The sequence below is a fragment of the Trachemys scripta genome, chromosome 8 (genome assembly GCF_013100865.1).
Source record: "Trachemys scripta elegans isolate TJP31775 chromosome 8, CAS_Tse_1.0, whole genome shotgun sequence".
In the NCBI taxonomy this organism is placed as follows: Eukaryota; Metazoa; Chordata; order Testudines; family Emydidae; genus Trachemys; species Trachemys scripta.
Window position 1 is genome coordinate 74,497,932 of NC_048305.1, and position 18,482 is coordinate 74,516,413.

General features: G+C 43.1%; 1 protein-coding gene across 3 annotated transcripts in view; it reads left to right on the top strand.

The window, feature by feature from the left end:
- The first annotated feature begins 7,364 nt into the window (after positions 1–7,364).
- ARHGAP29 (Rho GTPase activating protein 29) overlaps positions 7,365–18,482 on the top strand; it is an 86,312-nt gene continuing 75,194 nt past the window's right edge. For 2 of the 3 annotated variants that reach the window (XM_034778631.1, XM_034778633.1), the window contains exons 1-2: positions 7,365–7,514; positions 10,686–11,031. In XM_034778631.1, coding sequence (XP_034634522.1) covers positions 10,770–11,031 — 262 coding nt within the window. In that variant the 5' untranslated portion in view covers positions 7,365–7,514; positions 10,686–10,769. Of the gene's footprint in view, positions 7,515–8,320; positions 8,438–10,685; positions 11,032–18,482 lie in introns of all 3 variants that reach the window. The other variant, XM_034778632.1, reaches the window with a different exon arrangement.

The following is an 18,482-nucleotide window of genomic DNA, read 5'->3' on the forward strand; positions in this document are numbered from 1 at the left end:
GGAGGATTTGCCTTTTCCCACAACATACATCCTTGCACAACTGCTGAGGTGAGTTACCTGTTCACTCCTCCAACCCCTGACTTTCTCTGGAGTGTCACATGTTGGCCACTACCTCTTGAATAATGAAGGACATCACAGATACCTGGTTTGAGCTGGTATTGAAAGTCTTATGAGTCTGATCTTGCAATCCTGACAATGCAATTACTTTTGTGAGATAAAGTCATTGGGCAACCCCAACTGGAGCACCTTCTATCAGCAGGCCACAGTATGACAGGCACACCTAGCACAGGGTCCGTCCTCCAAAGTCCCAAAAAATAGTCCACAGTGTCTAATAGTAGCCCTTGTGGGATTAATTTATTAAGAGTTCCATGCATGTATAAATCATAACAGAAGTTCTACTACCATAGGGTAAACACTACATGCAACATTTATCTCTGGCATCTCTCACCATACCCTGATTTTCCACTACAGCTCCCAAATCTCTCATCATGTCCTAGCTCTCCAATGCAATCCCCTCCAGTCCTTGAACTACGACAACACCCACCCACTCTCCAACTGGAGTGAAATCTTACTCTTCCCAGCAGGAAGCCCCACAGTCTCTCTGGTGAGAGATCATCTTTACCAGGGAAACATCCTTCACTCCCCTTGGAGTCACAGTTCTTTTAGGCTCAGCTCTCCAGCCCAAGAGATGTTAGCAAGTAAGCTCCGCCACTGCTCTCTTGCAGTCAGCCCTCATCCCCAACTCTCCAGCTTAGAGCCAAGAACTCCATCTGCTGGTCACTGGCTTTCAGTCCTCCAACACTGCTTGTCTGGCCTGGAGACACCAGCCAGCAAGCCCATCTTACTATTTTCCTCCTGCCTTCTCCTAGGAACTGCATAATTTCCAGGCGCTAGCCACGCTCATCCTCCCCTGACTAACTCAATCTTCTCTAACCCTGTGCATCACTTCCCGGACTTTAATAGCCTCCGAGTCCTGCCTCACCTTCCCAATTGACCAAACTGAGAGCCTCTGTTCTGGCACAGGGGTGCTGGACTCCTTCATTTACAGGTGTCAGCCACCCTCTGACAGAAGCTACTTGAGTGAGTAAGGGATGGTAGAATTGAGTTATATGTGAGTGGGATTACATAATGCTATTTGTAGTATGGCTCTATTACAGTGGTTTTCAACCAGTGGTGGTACATGTATCCCTGAGGGTATGCAGAGGTCTTCCAGAGGGTATGTCAACTTAAATCAGGGGCCCAGTGTAAATTACAGTTTTTCAGTGGCAATAGAGTTGAAATTAAGGCCTTATCTAAACACAGAAATTGTACTGCTTTAACTATACTGGTACAGTTAAAACACTACAAACCTCCTAGTAAGGATGCAGTTATTCCAACAATTTATTCCCGCACTAGAGGGGAATAATAAAGAACCTTTACAGGGAAGTAATTGCATTCAGGGGTTGTACTAGTATACTGTAATTATTTTGGTAAAAATATCACACCCCTGACCAAAACAGTTACACTGCTCAAAATCTGTGTGTACACTAGGCCTTTGCTGGCATCCAAAAGCAGTTGTTACTGATATAGTTGTGCAGTCCCCAGCATAATTGGGAGCTCTGGCAATAAAACTGCTTTTGGATGCCAAACAACATTTTTGAGATTGGCACAAAAACTAAGAGTCCTGCTTCACCACCTGATCTCCCCTGACACTAAAAGCACCATATTTTCTTTCTTCAATTTATTAATTTTTTAACCTTTTCCACAAGCCATCTCTCTCTAGAGACCCCTTTTCAATTATTGTAAAAAGATATAATGGATCCTTTTTCACACTTAAAAAGGCATATTTTGTATCTGTCACCATATCCATGTTCATCATTGTTGTGAAATACCAGTTTCTTTGCTAAACTAGAGTGGAATTTTTGCTTCATAACTGTTTTATCTGACATCAGGGTAACAAAAGCTGATCAGCAGTGTCCAAATGGCACTTTGTTTTAATGTTGAGGGCAATAACTAAAGCAGGGAATAGTACTTCGAGAAGGATTCTGAAGGGTTCTGGAATTGAGTGAGATATACTAGTCAGTGGAGCATCTGGTAACTGAAGGAGGTTCTGTGATTTGCCTACTTCACACAATCTTTCCTCCTATTCCTGACTATCCACCGGCTTTGCAGTTGATCACCAAATGAAGGGTAACATTTTTGAGAAACGACTCGTTAAAATTTTGGAAACACAGCACTGGCTACGTACACTGTAATCCTTTTATCTGAGGTTGATTGCAGACTGGGTCATTCTAGGTCCAGTTGCATTTCTCACAAAATACCTCTAGCCTTGCATCATCTTCAAGGGACAGTTCATGATTTTCAGGGCCACTAATTCTATGTAGCCTATCATGGCTAAATCTGATAATAAGTATATATTTTGCCCCCCACTGTGGTATCTCCCCCACAACCATCCAAAGACATGGCCGTAGAGAGTAACAGTCTCAACTTTTTTGGGTCCGATCTGTTGGTGAATAAAGGTGGAATTTCTTGTTTGCCTTTTTTACTACTGCTGTGCACTAAGCTGATGGTTTCAATGACTTATCCATAATTCCTCAAGTCCTTTTCCTTATTTTATGATGGATCATTGTATCATTTAGAACATATTCCCTAACTTGGTTTCTTGCTCTTCCACTAAATTACTTTACGGTTATTTACCCTTCTGTGATTTTGGCATCTGCTGAATCAATCTCCTGAATTATCCAAATCCTTGTGAACCTCATTGCATTGTTCTTCTTTGTTTGCTTTTTCTCCAAATTTAGTATCAACAGACTTGCATAGCTTGTAACCATTTAACAGATTTATAAATTTACATTAACATTTATTTAGGTGAATAGTTACAGGAAAGGAAAGAAACAAAATGTTGATTAACAGTGCTGAAATTTAATCCAGTAAAACTATTGTTACCAAGGGATTTCAAAGACTTTGTTATTTGTCGTATGCTGATGGACTGCTAATTAGAGAGATAAGTAATGTCATAATTTGGTTTGTTGCTCCAGGAGTGGACCACAGTCCACAGAGTTCAACAGTGCACTCTGCAGCCACAGGATCATATTTGGAGTGAGTTTTTTTCTAACCAAAACAATTTGATTCTGCACAAATCCATGAATGTCACTCTTCTAATTTTTCTAGGTGTCATTATTATGGCTGGAGCTGGTAATGCCTCCTATAGTTAAGTTTGCCAGACACTTCCCATTACAAGACTCTTTTTTTCCTCCAGCTGCTTATAACTTGGCCAAAATTCTGTGGTATGGGCTGCAATTTTCCATCCTGGGTGTCTGCATCAGGCTGGTTTTTGGTTTTGTTTAATTTCAGTTAAAATAGTTCAACCATTTCTGAGAATAAGATTAGGGTAAAATATATTGTTTTGCCCAAGTTAAACAAAATTCTTACAACAATTTTGTTGCGCTCTAGCACCCCCAAGCTTTGGAACAGGGACTTGAAATTTGGCAGGGGTGCAAGGCTGACTTTTTTATCATCTCCATGACAATTTGCCTAAATTTGGCTTAGTTATAAGGTTCTGAAAAAAATCATTTTGCACATGCTCAGTAGAGACTTGTTAAAGTCTGGCAGCTTAATATCTCTGAAGATTCCACCTATATTGAAAATGCTCCAGCCTACGACTGCAGTGGCAAAGCAGGACTTTCCCTTCAATTTCTCCTCTCAGCAGCCAGGGGCCACTGTGGTACTGGGCACAGGAATTGAGAGGAGGAAGACTATCTCTCCTGTGCTCCCAGTGCTCCCCCTGCTGGTGCCCTGGCAGCATGGAGGAGTCGGAAGCAGGCTGACTGAAATACAGAAGGATAAGGAGCTGAGACTCGAGGGAGGATGGGGGTAGGATGGATGGAGTAGATTGGGTCCAGTAGCCTGGGGGAAGACTGGTTCTTGGAACTGGGAAGAGATATTGGGACTGCCGGACAAAGAGACTTGGATCGGGAGCCAGGGGAGGAAACTGAGACCAGGCTTCAGGTGAGATGATAGACTGGGAGCTAGTCTGTGGGAATGGAAGTAAAGACAGATTGGATGAGGAGCTGGCGAGGGAAGATTGAGACTGGCTGGGCAAGGAGACTGTGACATGGAGCCCCAAGGGGGAAAGACAGGAATGAGGAGCACAGGGAGGGAGACTGGGACTGGGCACCAAGGTGTGGGGCAGGAGTAGTCCATAGGTAGACCGTGGGCCAAATCCAGACTGCCAGATACTTTTGGAAGGACCCCAACATCTTTTTATTTACTTATTATTATCATTATTGTTGGAGGGTTTTTTTTTTTAATATATATTTTTTTTCTCTGGAGTCCGGACCTTGACTATACCTTAACCAAAAAATTTGGACCTTGGCAAAATAATTGACTACCCCTGGTGGGGGGACTGTTGGCCCTTGGACTCAGAGCCTGGAAAGGGAGACTAGAACTGGGATGAGGAGCTTTGGGAGGTGGAGACTTGGGGTACTTCTACACTACCCACTGGATCGGCGGGTAGTGATCGATCTATCGGGGATCGATTTATTGCGTCTAGTGTAGACACGATAAAATCGATCCCTGATTGCTCTGCCGTCGACTCGGGAACTCCACTGTGGCGAGAGGCGGAAGCAGAGTCGATGGGGGAGCGGCAGCGGTCGACTTGCTGCCATCCTCACGGCCAGGTAAATCGACCTAAGATACGCCAACTTCAGCTACTCTATTCGCATAGTTGAAGTTGCGTATCTTAGGTAGACACCCTTCCACCCTCACCCCCACCCCCAGTGTAGACCTAGCCTTGGACTATCTAGGCCAGGAGATTAGAACTGAGACTGGACGAAAAAGCTTGTGTGGGAGTAAAATGGGGAGTGATCCTCTCCAGACCCTGGAATTTAACCCAAAATTCCTAAATCCAAACATTCCTCTGTTGTCAGCAAATAGCTATCACTACTAGCAAAATGTGTGTCTTTCCCCTCTAATCACAGGACCAGATAGAGGATGACAATTTATATCTGCTATCAGTTATTCCTTTAGCTCCAGTCATAGAGATCTGTGCAGTTTATCTAAAGGTTACAATCTTGCTGATGAACCATATGGGTTTCAATATTATGCCACGTGAGGAAACATTAAAAGAAAATTAAGATTGCAAAATCAAGTACTCAGAAATTAGGGAATGCTAGAGTTAAAGTTGTCCCTGCAATATTAATTTGGCTCTCTTTTGCATATGCATTATGATAGTCTTTAACTCCATGATCACATAATATTTTTCCAAAATGCCCCTGCCTCATTCAGAGCACAGGAAGGACTATACTCTGGGGATGAACCTGTCAAGGAAGTTGTTGTTTTTAGGACCCTTACATAATATACTGCAGATGTGGAAAGGTGTATAGTGAACGAGACAGGGAATTACAGGAACAGAAGGGATGTTCTTGTGGTTTAGGAAGTTGAATATTGCCCTGGAAGTAGGGTGACCAGATGTCCCGATTTTATAGGGACAGTCCCGGTTTTTGGGTCTTTTTCTTATACCCCCCCACACCCTGTCCTGATTTTTCACACTTACTGTCTGGTCACCCTACCTGAAAGATTGGATTCTATCCTTGCCTCTGCCACAGAATGCCCTGGTGATGCTGGGCAAATCACTTAAACTCTTCACAAGTAAACCTGGCACAGACAGCTTTAATTCTCACATTTCTTAACTTCTGAGTGCTTGACTTTGCAACACAAATGTTTATTTAACTTATTTTTGTATATAATAGTATGCTACATTAAAATAAGTCTTTGTCTTAGGCCTTGTATACATTGGAGAAATTTGTTATGTTAACCACTATTGGTGCTTCCTAAGATGACTATAATATACCATGTCTTCATGATTCCAACAACGTCTAGGCACTCACACCAACATTTTAAGTTCAAGCAAGGCTAACCACCTTGTAGTCCTCCTCCATCCCAATATACACCAATGCAGAACCAGCATAAACAACAAATGCTAACTTAGTGCCCTGCATAATACTAATACTCCTCCCATTGTTATCCAACAGTGCACCAATTAATGCTTAGGAGGTCTGTCTGGCCTAGTTGCTGAACTGTATAGGCCTAGACTAAAGGTTTGTGGAAGCCCCTTTTCCAAACAAATAGTATTATACACACCATAGCATTTTCTCCATTGATGTAGCAAGGCAATTTTTCATCCACGTCTCAGAAGACATCTCCTTACAATCACATGTGGTGCAGCTTTTTTTTTTTCCTCCTGGTAATTTGGCAGTGTTGTTTGCCAATTATGCTTGGTGGTATAAGGCAGCGATGACCAACAGAGGCAACAAGAAGATCTAGCTGCGGCTGAAGTGTTTGTGGGCCTATGCCCAAACGTCCAAGTGGATGCTGAATACAACATCATTTGGTCCATTAATTAGTACCGGGGCAAAAATTAAAAGGGCTAGAGGCCGAAGCAAGGCCCAAGGCAGTGAGGAAAATCTGATTATTTTATGAGGAACTAAACCATACTCTTGGGATTTACCCATCAATGCCACCTGAAATACTGAGGACAGCACCAAGGCATCATGTACTGTGATGGTGAAGTGGGTCAGAGGGAGAGAAGGAAGAAGACAACAATGTCTCCATTGCCCCAGTGGAGTTCAGGAATGAGTAGGAGGATTGGGAGATCGCTGAAACAATGCCAGGATCCTCTCTTTGGAGAATGAGGATTACGAGGTGACAGAAGAGATGACGGTGATGCTGCCTTGGGAATGGAGAAGCCTGATGAGAGGCTTGCAGTACAACGCGGCTTTTCCAGTAATTATTATATTATTATTGTGGCTGGGTTTGCAAACTTGTGGCTGGAAAGAGGCCACCAGATTCTTTCAACCGTCTAGTATTGCTGAGGTGGGTGGGGGCAACCTCAACTGGGGATGAACGTGCCCCTTCGCTTCTGACACTACCGCGCAAGTAGCAGCCGCCCTATTCCAGCCCCCTCACACCCGAGCTTTTCGCCGCCGGATTCCAGAGTTTGCCGCCACCTCCCACCACGTTGGGCCGCATGGGCCAGCGTTTGCAACACGAGCGGGAACCCCAGCACGCCGGCTGCTGTCTGGCCTGTTGCATGGTGCGTAGCGGGTGCCGGCAGAGCCTGGCGCGCGCACCGTCGCCGCCTGAGGCACACGCCGTGCTGCCCGCTACGTGCTACCGTCTTAACGGTGCTCTCGGCGGGCAGGCCGGGCGCGTCCACCCCGGGCTGCGCTGAGTCGAATCCAGTCCTCCCGCCACCTCAGCGCCGAGTCCTCACTCCCAACCTGTTGCGCTATTAGCCTAGCCCCGCCCCTGATACGGAGCTGCCCAATGGGAGGTGGCGGGCGCGAGGGGGCGTGCCCGGGGCGGGGCTGGGAGCGGTCGGGGGCCGGGCGGCTGCGGCGCTGGCCGGAGGGTGTGAGTTCAATGGGCAGCGCGGAGGGATGCGCAGGGGCCCGTTGCGGCCCGGCTGCTGCCTGCGCTCGGGGACTTGCGTCTGCTGCCATCTCACGGCGTCCCCCGCCGCCGCCCTCAGCCCGGTAAGGACCTTGCCCGGTGGCGCGTCTCGTTCCCGGTGTCCGGCCCGGACAGCTGCTGTCGGCCGGAGCGTAGGGCGCCCACATGGGGTTGCGGGGGCCGTGCCAGGCGCCGCGAGGGGCGGTCTCGGGGGAGCGGTAGAGGAGCCGGGGGCGCAGCCTGGGTGGGGGAGCAGAGTCCGGCCGGGGGGTCTGAGGGGCTTCGGGACTTGGCTGTCGCCGCGGGAGTGGGGGCCCCCCGGGATCCCGCCCGCCGCCAAGCAAAGTGCGCCCTGGGCGGGGCGGGTCCGTCTGCCCCCTGCGTCCCCGTCCGCTCTGGGCTCCACGCCCGGGGGCCCCCTCTTCTCGGGATATCCTCCCTGGCTGCGGCCAGCGAAGGGGACCGAGGGGCGGCTAGGAGCGTCCCCTAAATCTCCTGCCCCATGAAGTGCCCCGTCCCCCTTGGCTCGGCCCTCGGTGAACCCCCTCCCCCGGCCGGGCTGCTACCTGCGCCCATTGCCGCTCAGCCTCCCCCCTTCCCTGCGGTGTGTTTGCGGCTCGAGCGGCTCCTCTCCATTGTATGTAAATCCTGGGCAGGAGGGCGAGGACGTGCGAGTTGGCAGCTGGCTGCATCGGCAGGACGAGGGGGCCCCTGCCTGCCGTACAGAGTCCTGCTAGGAATGCGAGACATTCCGTGTGCGAGGCGTGGGAGGCAAACCCTCGCTGTAATCGGGCCCAGTTGGAGCTACACGGCAGCACTGCTGTGTGCTCTGGCTGCATTTTATAAACAATCCGGGTTGAGAGCTTTTTACTGTTCCTTTTAAAAACAGACTTGTAGATTTTTCGCTCCAAAGGAACTCTTCAAAATGTGGCCCTGGTAGGGAACTTTATCGTCTGCGAGAGAAAATTGTGCTGAGAGAGCAGATTTCTGAAATAGTTGGTCTGAGGTGTGTGTGTGGATTGGTTTATTTTGGGGGGGGGGGGAGGAGGATGGTTTGTGATGGGAACTACTTGTTCTTAACCAAAGTCTGGAGATATTTATATGAGTTGTTTTGGACTTTCTTCAAGAGATTCTAGCCTAAAAAAAAGTGTATAAGAATGAACATGAAACTTTTTTTTCTAGTAATGAAATATGCGTGTTCTGGGAGGAAAACTTTTTTTTCCCTCCTACCTCTGTCTTGTGACAAGTACAAGTGAGGAAAAAATAAAGAGTGTATCTACAGCAAAAATTTGACTAAAGGGGATACATATTATGTAATTCCTAATATTACAACTGAAAGAGTATTGGAAAATATCTTTAAATTTTTGTGTATTTTAAAGTGTTTATACATGTCTTACTGTGTCCCCTGAATAGTCATTGCTGTCTTCCCCTTTTTGTGCGAGTTAGTCACACGGTAGTAGATGAGAGAAAAACATTTTCAAAAGAGGGAAATGCAAAAGCATAGTCATATTAAGGGGGACTGGTCAAGTACCCAAAACTATGTTAAATTCATTATTGAAACTGACTGTCTTTCATTTGACAATTTTCAGAGTAACAGCCGTGTTAGTCTGTATCCGCAAAAAGAAGAACAGGAGTACTTGTGGCACCTTAGAGACTAACAAATTTATTAGTCTCTAAGGTGCCACAAGTACTCCTGTTCTTCTTTTTAATTTGACAATGTGTCCTTTTTAAATACTGTGGAAAGTTCTGCTTATGTCTCAGTAGTAGAAGATGTTACACTTGTTGAAAGAAGGAAGAGGTTATGTGAAAGACAGGATTGCAAAGTAGCTTTCTGGCTAGGAGACTAACACATGGGAACTGAGGAAGGTTGCACAAATGTTTTGCTTAACCCTGTGTTTGTTTAATGTAAACTTCACCTGTAATCACCTCCTCCACACACTTTAGCAGGTTTCTATTAATGTAGTTGTCATGTTGGAATTACTAATTTCATTTTCAGCATTGTTTATATATTTTCTTATAGTGCTATACATACTACTTCAAAACAATATATATTATCAAGGCAGTTAAACTGGGTTAGTTAAACTCTAAATTTTCTTTCTTTTTAAGCATCTGACAAACCAGTTGCAACTTCACTGAGGTGCAAACAAATGTATTGTAATCTCTGCAATTCAAAGTCTCAACCATTTGGCCTTTATAATGCTGTTTACAATTGTTTTTCCTCTGAGCTAAACATACAATGTAAACATAAATTCTCTTCTCTTAGTGTTTAGAGGATAAATGAAGTCATTTATCAAAATGGAAACATACCTGCCTTTGCTACCTGGCGCTTTATGCTTTGAAGTGAATTACTTCACTTGGCACAATGAAGTAGGAATGACTCTGGTTTTCTTAAATTAAATGAATAGAGATGGCTGCTTAGTTATATCAGTTTATTCATTCCGAAACCCCCTGAAATTAACTCCTGTAGGTTTTACAGATTGAATCTCAATATCTGACACACTAAAGAAGTTACATTTTTGGAATTTCAGTAGCTTCTTTGCCTTCCTTTGTTTTTAGTGTGAGTTACTGTTATTAAAAACAAAATAATGGCAGTTGTCTTAAAGTCCCACCTTGCAATTAAACTTTAGCCTTTTTCAGACTGTTTTCCTTTTTCCATCCAACTGTGGTAGGCCAATAGGATCCCTATGAAATTTTACCATATTTAAACATGGTAAAATTTCATAGGGATCCTGTTTAAACATGGTAACCAACAATCTTATTAACTGAAATGGTGTTGAACATGGCCTAGTTGTCCATGTGTTTTTGTTCAGCATTATGCCAATTTTTCATGGTTGTTGGCAACTGTTCAGCCATGGTAAAATTTTATAGTGTAGACCCGGCCTCAGTGTATGCATTATAGAGTGTATTAAATTAGGGATTCATGAACACATGTTCAGGAAAGAGAACAGTTCTTTGGAGTAAATTTAGAGATTAGTTTGTGTAGCTCCAGGACAAAGCTTATAGACTACCTTCATGCACCACCTCCACCTGGTCTTCAGGTAATGCTAGCGTTAATTAATTATTTGCTTTATAACTTCAGATAATCAAAGGATTTTAAAACAATTTGATTTAAATGTTTCAATATCCAAGAATTTAACATTGAAAATATTTCCAAGCATTGTCAGTATGAAAGTTTTACCTTTCAAATGTTGTTCTCGTCCATTAAAATATCACGCTCTTTTCTCTCTCTCCCCCCCCCCCTTATTAATTTTAAGGGCTTCGTCTTTGGCCTTTCAAATGGACATTAAGTGACATTGAATGTTAGCTGCAAGAATTTTATAAGTACTGCATCAGCTGGGATGTTGCGACAGAACGGTGGAAGTAACAAGCGTGGTTTGGGATTAGCCCGACTGTCTACATCCAATTTCTTCACCATCTCCAATTCGGGAAACTGGGGAATGGGGCGCAGCACCAAGAGCAACTCTCTGAGCAGTATTAGCTCCAACTCTGATTGCTACGACAGTCCTGTTGTGGATCCAGAATACATCATGCAGTTGGTGAATGATGTCAGAAAATTTGCAGATGTGCTACTGTATTTGAAAGAAGCCATTCTTTCAGAAGGTATGTCAGCTACTTTATCCTATTTCTTAGCTGATTTGAAATTCACACACACAGCCGTACTCAGTAGGAACAGTAGCAAACATTACTGTGGTTTTTACTTGTGTTTTTTCTTTCTGCCAAATACTTGCATGATTACAGGAAGTGGTGGATGTTACTTTGGGTGCTACGTTTCCTCATCAAACACAGTGCATTTTGTTTCCTAATGAGACATAACATATAGAGCTGATACGGTTGGTAAGACTTAAGTAAAAGGAAGGAGGGGAAAGTCTGGTTCCCATCAGACTGGCTGAACTGACACTGGAAAAATAGTGAAACTTTAAATCAGTCCTTTAAACAACTGACTGATGGTTTTTGTAGTTTCAAAGTATACTGTTGATATTTTGGCTAAGATCCAGTTTTCCATGCTATTACAACTGTTACTGGTCTACTTTTAATGGAGTTTTAACTTTTCTGTAAAGCTCGCTTTCTCCAGGCCAAGGTATTTGTTTACCATCTTCTGCTAGTAGGTGGAAACTACAAATTTGCTTTCTTAGCCCATCCTCCTGGAACACGTCACTTTTTTTTTCTTTTCCTAGGGATTTTTTTCTTTCCCAATTTTATAGGGACAGTCCTGATATTTGTCTAATAGAGGCGCCTATTACCCCCCACCACCTGTCCCGCTTTTTCACACTTGCTGTCTGGTCACCCTATCTTTTCCTGAAAGGGAAATGCTATCAGTTTTTCTTGGTCAACAGCAGGAAAGCTTTTCTGAAGAGGTGTTCTCTTGTTTGGACATAACTCATAGTTTTAACTAGTCTGGTATGGGATCCATTGACTGCTAATAGCAGTTTCTCCCGCCTGTTTTTACCTGTAGATAGTTGCAACTCCTTTTCCTCCTTCCATCACTACCATCCAATTGTCCCTTTTTCCTTAGTTGCAATTCTAGAATTGTAATGAGCAAGTTGACTTAATTATCTACTTTAAGGAAAGGAAAAATCCATCGAAGTTCTAATTTTCATGAAGCCTGTAGCACGTTAAACATTTTTAGTAGACACAGTAGTCTGTACAATACCTAGAGCTAGTTTGTGGATATGGTCTAATACCTGCAGCTTCAAGTGGTTTCTCACTGAGAAAAACATTATTATTGCTGTTACTAATGTGGCTTATGATTTCTTACAAACATAACCAAAGATCAGATTTATCTGTGGTGTGGGGCGTCCTCTACTTTCCTGTTTAGATTTTGGGTCAGTGTAACAATTGTCACATAAATATTCTGAGGATTTCTGACTTAGCATCACCCCAATAACTCCCTTTGGTTAGGGATAATAAACGTTAGCTGGAATGGAAAATGCTACTTTCCTGTCATATGAGGTATTCCCACTTATGTCGAGGTGGCCTCCAGGATCTAAGTTTTATTTAGGGGAAAAAAAGAGAGATTCAGGATGTGAATGTAGCCACCATATTGTAAACAATGTACTGTTTTGAGTCTGCAGTTACTGTGAAAGAATTGCACCAGAAAAGTGGTGAACAAGTCTTAAATGTACAGGTAACTTTGAAGCCTAATACTGACTTAAGCGCCACTAGTGTTCACCACAGCTTGACACACAGGTAGATGTGGTCATTTGATGTGGTCAAACTTGTCTGTCTGGCACCTCTTAACATCTGAATGGACAGTCCACAGGAAACAACTGCCAGAACACAAGTGTGTTCTAGCAGCCACAGAGGCAGTTTTAATAAATAAACTCAAAGGCCCCAAAATATAGTGTGGAAGGTAGGTTATGCGATCTCCTTTTAGTCTAGATCACACAGTAACTTTATTAAACTGTTTTCACTTTTGTCAGCTTATGAAATTAATGATCTTTTAAAAGGATGGATCTTTAAAAATTTTCTGCATCTATTGGGTGCTGTTACTTGACACTTTGTCCAGAATACATCTGCACAGACTAAGAATGTGTGTAACAGTAACTATAAAAATCTCAGATATTGAATAATGCAAAGGTAAACTTTCTTTCAAACTGAGGTGCTCTTCTTTCTACTGCTGACCAATAAATTGGCCCAGCATTTAGGCTGAAGTTAGCAGCTGGCAAATTTCAGAGTAAACAAGGAAAAGCAACTTCACACAACATGTAACTTATGTGTAAAAATCTCTGACACAGGAGGTCACTGAGACAACACACTGTTTACATATAAAAGGATGGATAACTTTGGTTGCTAATATTTATGATTTACCACCTTCTGAAATTATCCGACTAATGTTTAGAATGTAAAATAATCAACTGTGTGGGCCAGGAAGGAATTTCTCCTGACTCCTTTGGATATCATTCTTGGTGCATTTTCATATATATATATGAAAAGTCTGGTCCAGTGATCTTAATTAATCTCTGAAGACAGCATAATTTTGAAGAAAGTTACACCAACACCTCCAACAGGTTGCTCTACAGCTGTCTGAAGATGCACACAATTGGAAAATTATAAATTAATTACAGCTTAACTGTTAGTTGGAAAGATATGATTTGACACATTATATATTTGTGTGCATCTTCAGACAGCTGTAGAGCAACCTGTTGGAGGTGTTGGTGTAACTTTCTTCAAAATTATGCTGTCTTCAGAGATTAATTAAGATCACTGGACCAGACTTTTAAAGGTGTATAAGTGCCTGGTGGGATTTTCAAAAGCACCTAAGGTCCCTAAATACCTTTTAAAAATGTAGCCTATTGTGCATAGATTCACCAAAACATTGTTCCCTTGGGGACAGGCAGTTGCATTTATAGCACATAACAGCACAGTTGGAGATGCAGCTCTCAACTGCTGCTTTTTCTATTCCCTCAGGGGACCTCATGATGTGACTTAAAAGCAGGCAACCAAAGTCCATGTCTCTCCTCCTGCTTGGGTTAAGTGCTTCCCTCAGACAGTTGGCAAACCTTGGTCACTGTGTACCATCCTATATGCTCTTCTTTGCTGTGTTCAGGCTCTCTGAAGCCATCCATCTAGATTTATGTACTGCACTCAACCATAGTATTGTACTAGCCCCAGTTCCTAAGGAGCCTCTTCCCGTTCTCCGCCAGTCTTCCTGGAGAGGATGAGAAGAGCTGCTTTATTTTTTAAGACTTTTATCCTTGGAAAACTTCAGTCTTTCAGAGAACCCAAAGCCTACTTGCTGAAGTTTTCTGTGCTACTGTCAACTATTTCTCTGTCATACAGTGTGCTGTAGCAATGCATCATCGATCAATAGAACAACCTCATGTTGTGCATGCAAAGGCTGATCTCATACTGGAAGTCAAAAGACACTGAGTGTAGGTACTTTATGCTGTTTCTCCTGTTGCTGCCAATGGATCTCTCAATTTTGCATTGAAAAGGTAAAATAAGTTATAGATTAAATAGTACCAAAATTCTCTTGGAAGGGCAGGCCTGGGCAAAGTGTTTATTTTGCCAAATGAAAATTTGTGTTCAGTAGCATACATAGGTGTGTTAACTTGATAACAGGCAACCATTTATTGGCCTCTGCCACTTCAACATTGCTGTTTTACCTACTAGTCTTCCATTTATCTGACAAACATTACCTGATTCTATTAAGTGTGATGTCTTGACTCCATAAATATTTTGCCTTTTCAATGCAGATCGACAACTTCTTTTGCAACTATTACTGTTAGTGCTAATACTGCGGGCTTTAACCTGAGGAAGAAGGTTATATAATGCAAAGGCTCACTTACCCAGTACCCTGACCTGGCACAGATTGCTTCAGCTAATCTTCAGGGGCTGACTCTTCTTGCATTGGAGTCAATATCAGAAGTCCCATTGATTTCAGTAGGCTTAAGCGCTAAATTTCCAACTGGATTAGCATTTATTTTCCCTGTTGGAAGGGTTTGGCAGTTATTCCCATGGTTCAGTTTTATCATTTTTCTGGTTCTTCTGAGGTAGTGGTGTACTCCTGGGTAAACTATTCAGGTAAGTTACCTTGCATTGAAGAATGTATTTGTGTCTGAACTAGATCATAAACTCCTTTTGAATGTGGACTTTATCTAATGCTTTGTAAAGCAGCAAACATACTGGTGGTGAATAAATAATTACATGAATACTGAACTGCAGAGATTTCCAGAGAGGAGAATGCTACATGTGAGAGTCTTTTCACTTTTTATGTCCACTGCAGTGACATTTCCATTTGCACTAATTAAATGAACCTTGATTCAGACTTATCAAAAACTTTTATTTTTGCTGCTTGGACTTCAGGGAGAGTGCTGCTTTTAACCCAAGGTAAAGTAATTGGCAAATCACTGCAGTACTGTTCTTCATGGTTTCCAATGAGCTTTAGTCAGAACTTTGTCCTATCTAGCAATTGTTGTTAGATAAAGTGTGACTTAAACAGAGTTTGCGAAATCTACTACGCTGGTAGGAGTGGGAAGTTTTATCTCTTGCAAAATTGTTTCTAGTGCTTATGGATAGTGCTTGGTAGGTTCTCTCATGAACAGTATGTAAACTATCCAGTGCCATTTTCCTGAGCATGCAGACAGCTTTTGTACTTTTGCTCTGGTTCATAGCTATATCAGGTGTGATACACCAATGCAATATTAATCAGACTTTGATCAGTGCATGGCTGTTCAGAATCATTTGGGAGGCTTCGAAACTTTTGAATCATGTCAGTTTCATGTTGCTTTGTGAGTAGCAGCACTGCTAGCCTCTGGAGTTATTCACAGAATAAGAAGAACCAAAAAATGGTAGTTGGGGGGGAAAAGAGTAATTTTGGTCGTCTTTTCCACCCTTCACTGCAGCCTGGTAGCTGTAGAGTAGGGGATACTTGTCAAGGAAAATTACAATAGCCAGTAAGCTCCAGGTTGGGGAAGTAAACCAAGGCCTTTTTTCTTTTCAGAAGCTTTGGTTATAGGGGGCTGAGATGCTCACCAGCATGGTGCCCAGGGACTTCACTGGTGGGACCACTTCCTCTTGTTTCTGTGTCTGCCTTTATTTAGTAGGTTTAGTCTTCCAGTTAGCAGATACCTGATCCATTTTTTAAGCCCCAGGCTTAAGGCAGCAAGCTAGAGAAATAGTTTACTTATATGGAGAAACTGAAAATGGCAGCTTGTTTGAGTAGATCAAAAATGGAGCCTTCACTCTAAATTCATCAGAAGAGTGTTTTGAGTAGCTCTTGTGGCACATAATTGTCAAACTTTATAAGGCAGTGTACAGACTAACCTGGTGTCTATCCCTCTCTCTGAATACCCCTTCCTTTTGAGTCCAGGCATTAAGTTCAAATTGAGTGTTGTGCTCATGAGATGTGAGGATCAGCTGAAACAGGGCCTCCCTGAGAGGGACTTTACCCAGCTCTCAGCTCTATCATTGTCCATTTGTTGTTAAAAGATCAATCTTCTCTGTTTCTCTGGCCAGATAAAGGGGAACATCTTGGTCTAAGTTCTGCACTTGAGTAAAAATTTCAAGACTGAATCTATTTTGGCTAAATTGCATAATCAAAATTAGTAGATCTCTTGGTGAAAACAGCTATTTCCCACCTAGCTCAAAATTAGGGTTAGGCATCTTTATTCTTGTTGGGTAGTGTCAGAAACAGCTGACTCTCCAGATTTAACCTACATTTCCCTGGTGTCTTGAAGAAATAGATTCAGGATCACTGTCAGTTGCGTTAGGGTCTTGTGAGATTAAAGGTACTTCTCCTGCATTGAGGGAATCAAAATAACGGGCCAACCCAGTATAAAGACATCAGCACTTCTCTAACACAATGGAATGAAAATGGACATACGAGCTATTTGCGTGAATTTAATTTGAAATTATCACACTAGATTTTGAATTCCTGGGACACACTCTAAAGTCTGTTAATGATTTAGAGGAATCCCTTTCCTCTAGTGATTTAAAAAAAAAAAAAAAGTAACTCTTTTCTATGCATCTTTTCTGGGACCTGATCTGGTCACTTAGAGTTGCATCAAGCAGTGGAGATGCTATATTCTTGAGTGGTGCCTCAGATTTCAGGTTTCTTTATGTACATTTAAAACATACCAAAACAGGTGCCAATCCTAAACTCCAGACAGCTTTAATAAGAGTTTAAAAGCACAGCAAAACACTTTTTTAAAAATCCCAAAAATAAGTCAGTAGGCCATTTAGCAAATGGAAAAATGACCCACATTTAAGTCGCATCCCTCTCTCAAAAGCACCTGTATGATGGTCAGCCCTGAAGTGTGTCCTAAAGCTGCCTCCTCGGACTCTAACTTGCAGCAGTAATACCGGGAGAGGGTGGCAAACTCTTGAGTAGGAGGCTTCCAGGACACCTACGGGGAGACTTTCAAAGGCATAGGGCAGTCAGGTACCTGTTAAAAATCAATGAGAATTGGATGCCTGATTGTCCTTTGACTTTGAAAATCTCCCCATTGTGCTTTATATATAGTGTGGGGATGAAGGTACCCCAGTGCATTGAACTATACCTAGTAACTTGCAGATGACCAATTCACATAGCACAAGTGTTGTAGGTGCACAAGTGAGAGAGGCCTTTTAACAATTATGCTGCTGCACTCTGTACCAGATTCAGTATGTGTTGGCTCTTTGAGCTAAGATCAAGTGTTGTAGCCACAAGCAGAGCACATTGCCGTAATCTGATCTTGGCTTAACAATATTATGAGTAGGCTTGGCAGGATTTGATTAAAGTTGAAGTTAAGTGTCTTTCAGCTGAAACACTGAAATTGATGAAAAAATCCATGGGTAGCAGGCCTGCACGAGTGCAGCCTTCTCCCTGCAACTTGTCCCTGCAGGGATCGGGTGTCCTCAGCACTGCAGCAGCATAGGGAGCCCTCTGCAGCCATGTGTGCTCTCTTTCATCCTCTCACCATCTGGGAGTCAGGCGCTGTCCCTGAGCAGGAGTCATTCAGCAGCAGGTGGCCTCCCTTGTAGCCGGGGAGCTCATCCTCCTTGGACTCCTGATTGGGGTTCTCTACCCCAACAGGCCGGGACTGCAGTCTCCCCTGCTTCTTGTGGCTCAGTGTTTTGGGCCCTTCAGCCATAAAGGGAGCCCCCTGTAGCCCTGCTGTTGGTTCTGAGAATCCCCTGCAGCCTCGCTGTCAGTGCTGTCCAAACCCCCCTTTAATTTCATGCAACTGTAAAAGTTAAAGTGGTTAAAAATAGAATACATTTCTTAAAGATAAAACTTAATTGTCAATTCTGTCACTACTAGTTATGAGTCATAGTAGTGAGGTCTGCATCTGGGAGAGAAGGCTGCAACCTCCTAATCAATGAGCTTAAATGAGCAAAGATTATTCTGGCTACTCCTGAAAGCAGGTATCAGGGGATCTAACCAAACACTTAAATTACAGACACACCCCTTTGGTCCAGAGGAACAAGTATAAACTTTACCATACCATCCAGTTGCTTTTCTCAGCCCACCATCATCACCTCTTATCTGGACTGAGTTTCAGCCAGCTTGCTCTCATCCATGCCTCAGTCTCAAATAGACTCTGAGAAAGTTGATGAGTTGTACTGTT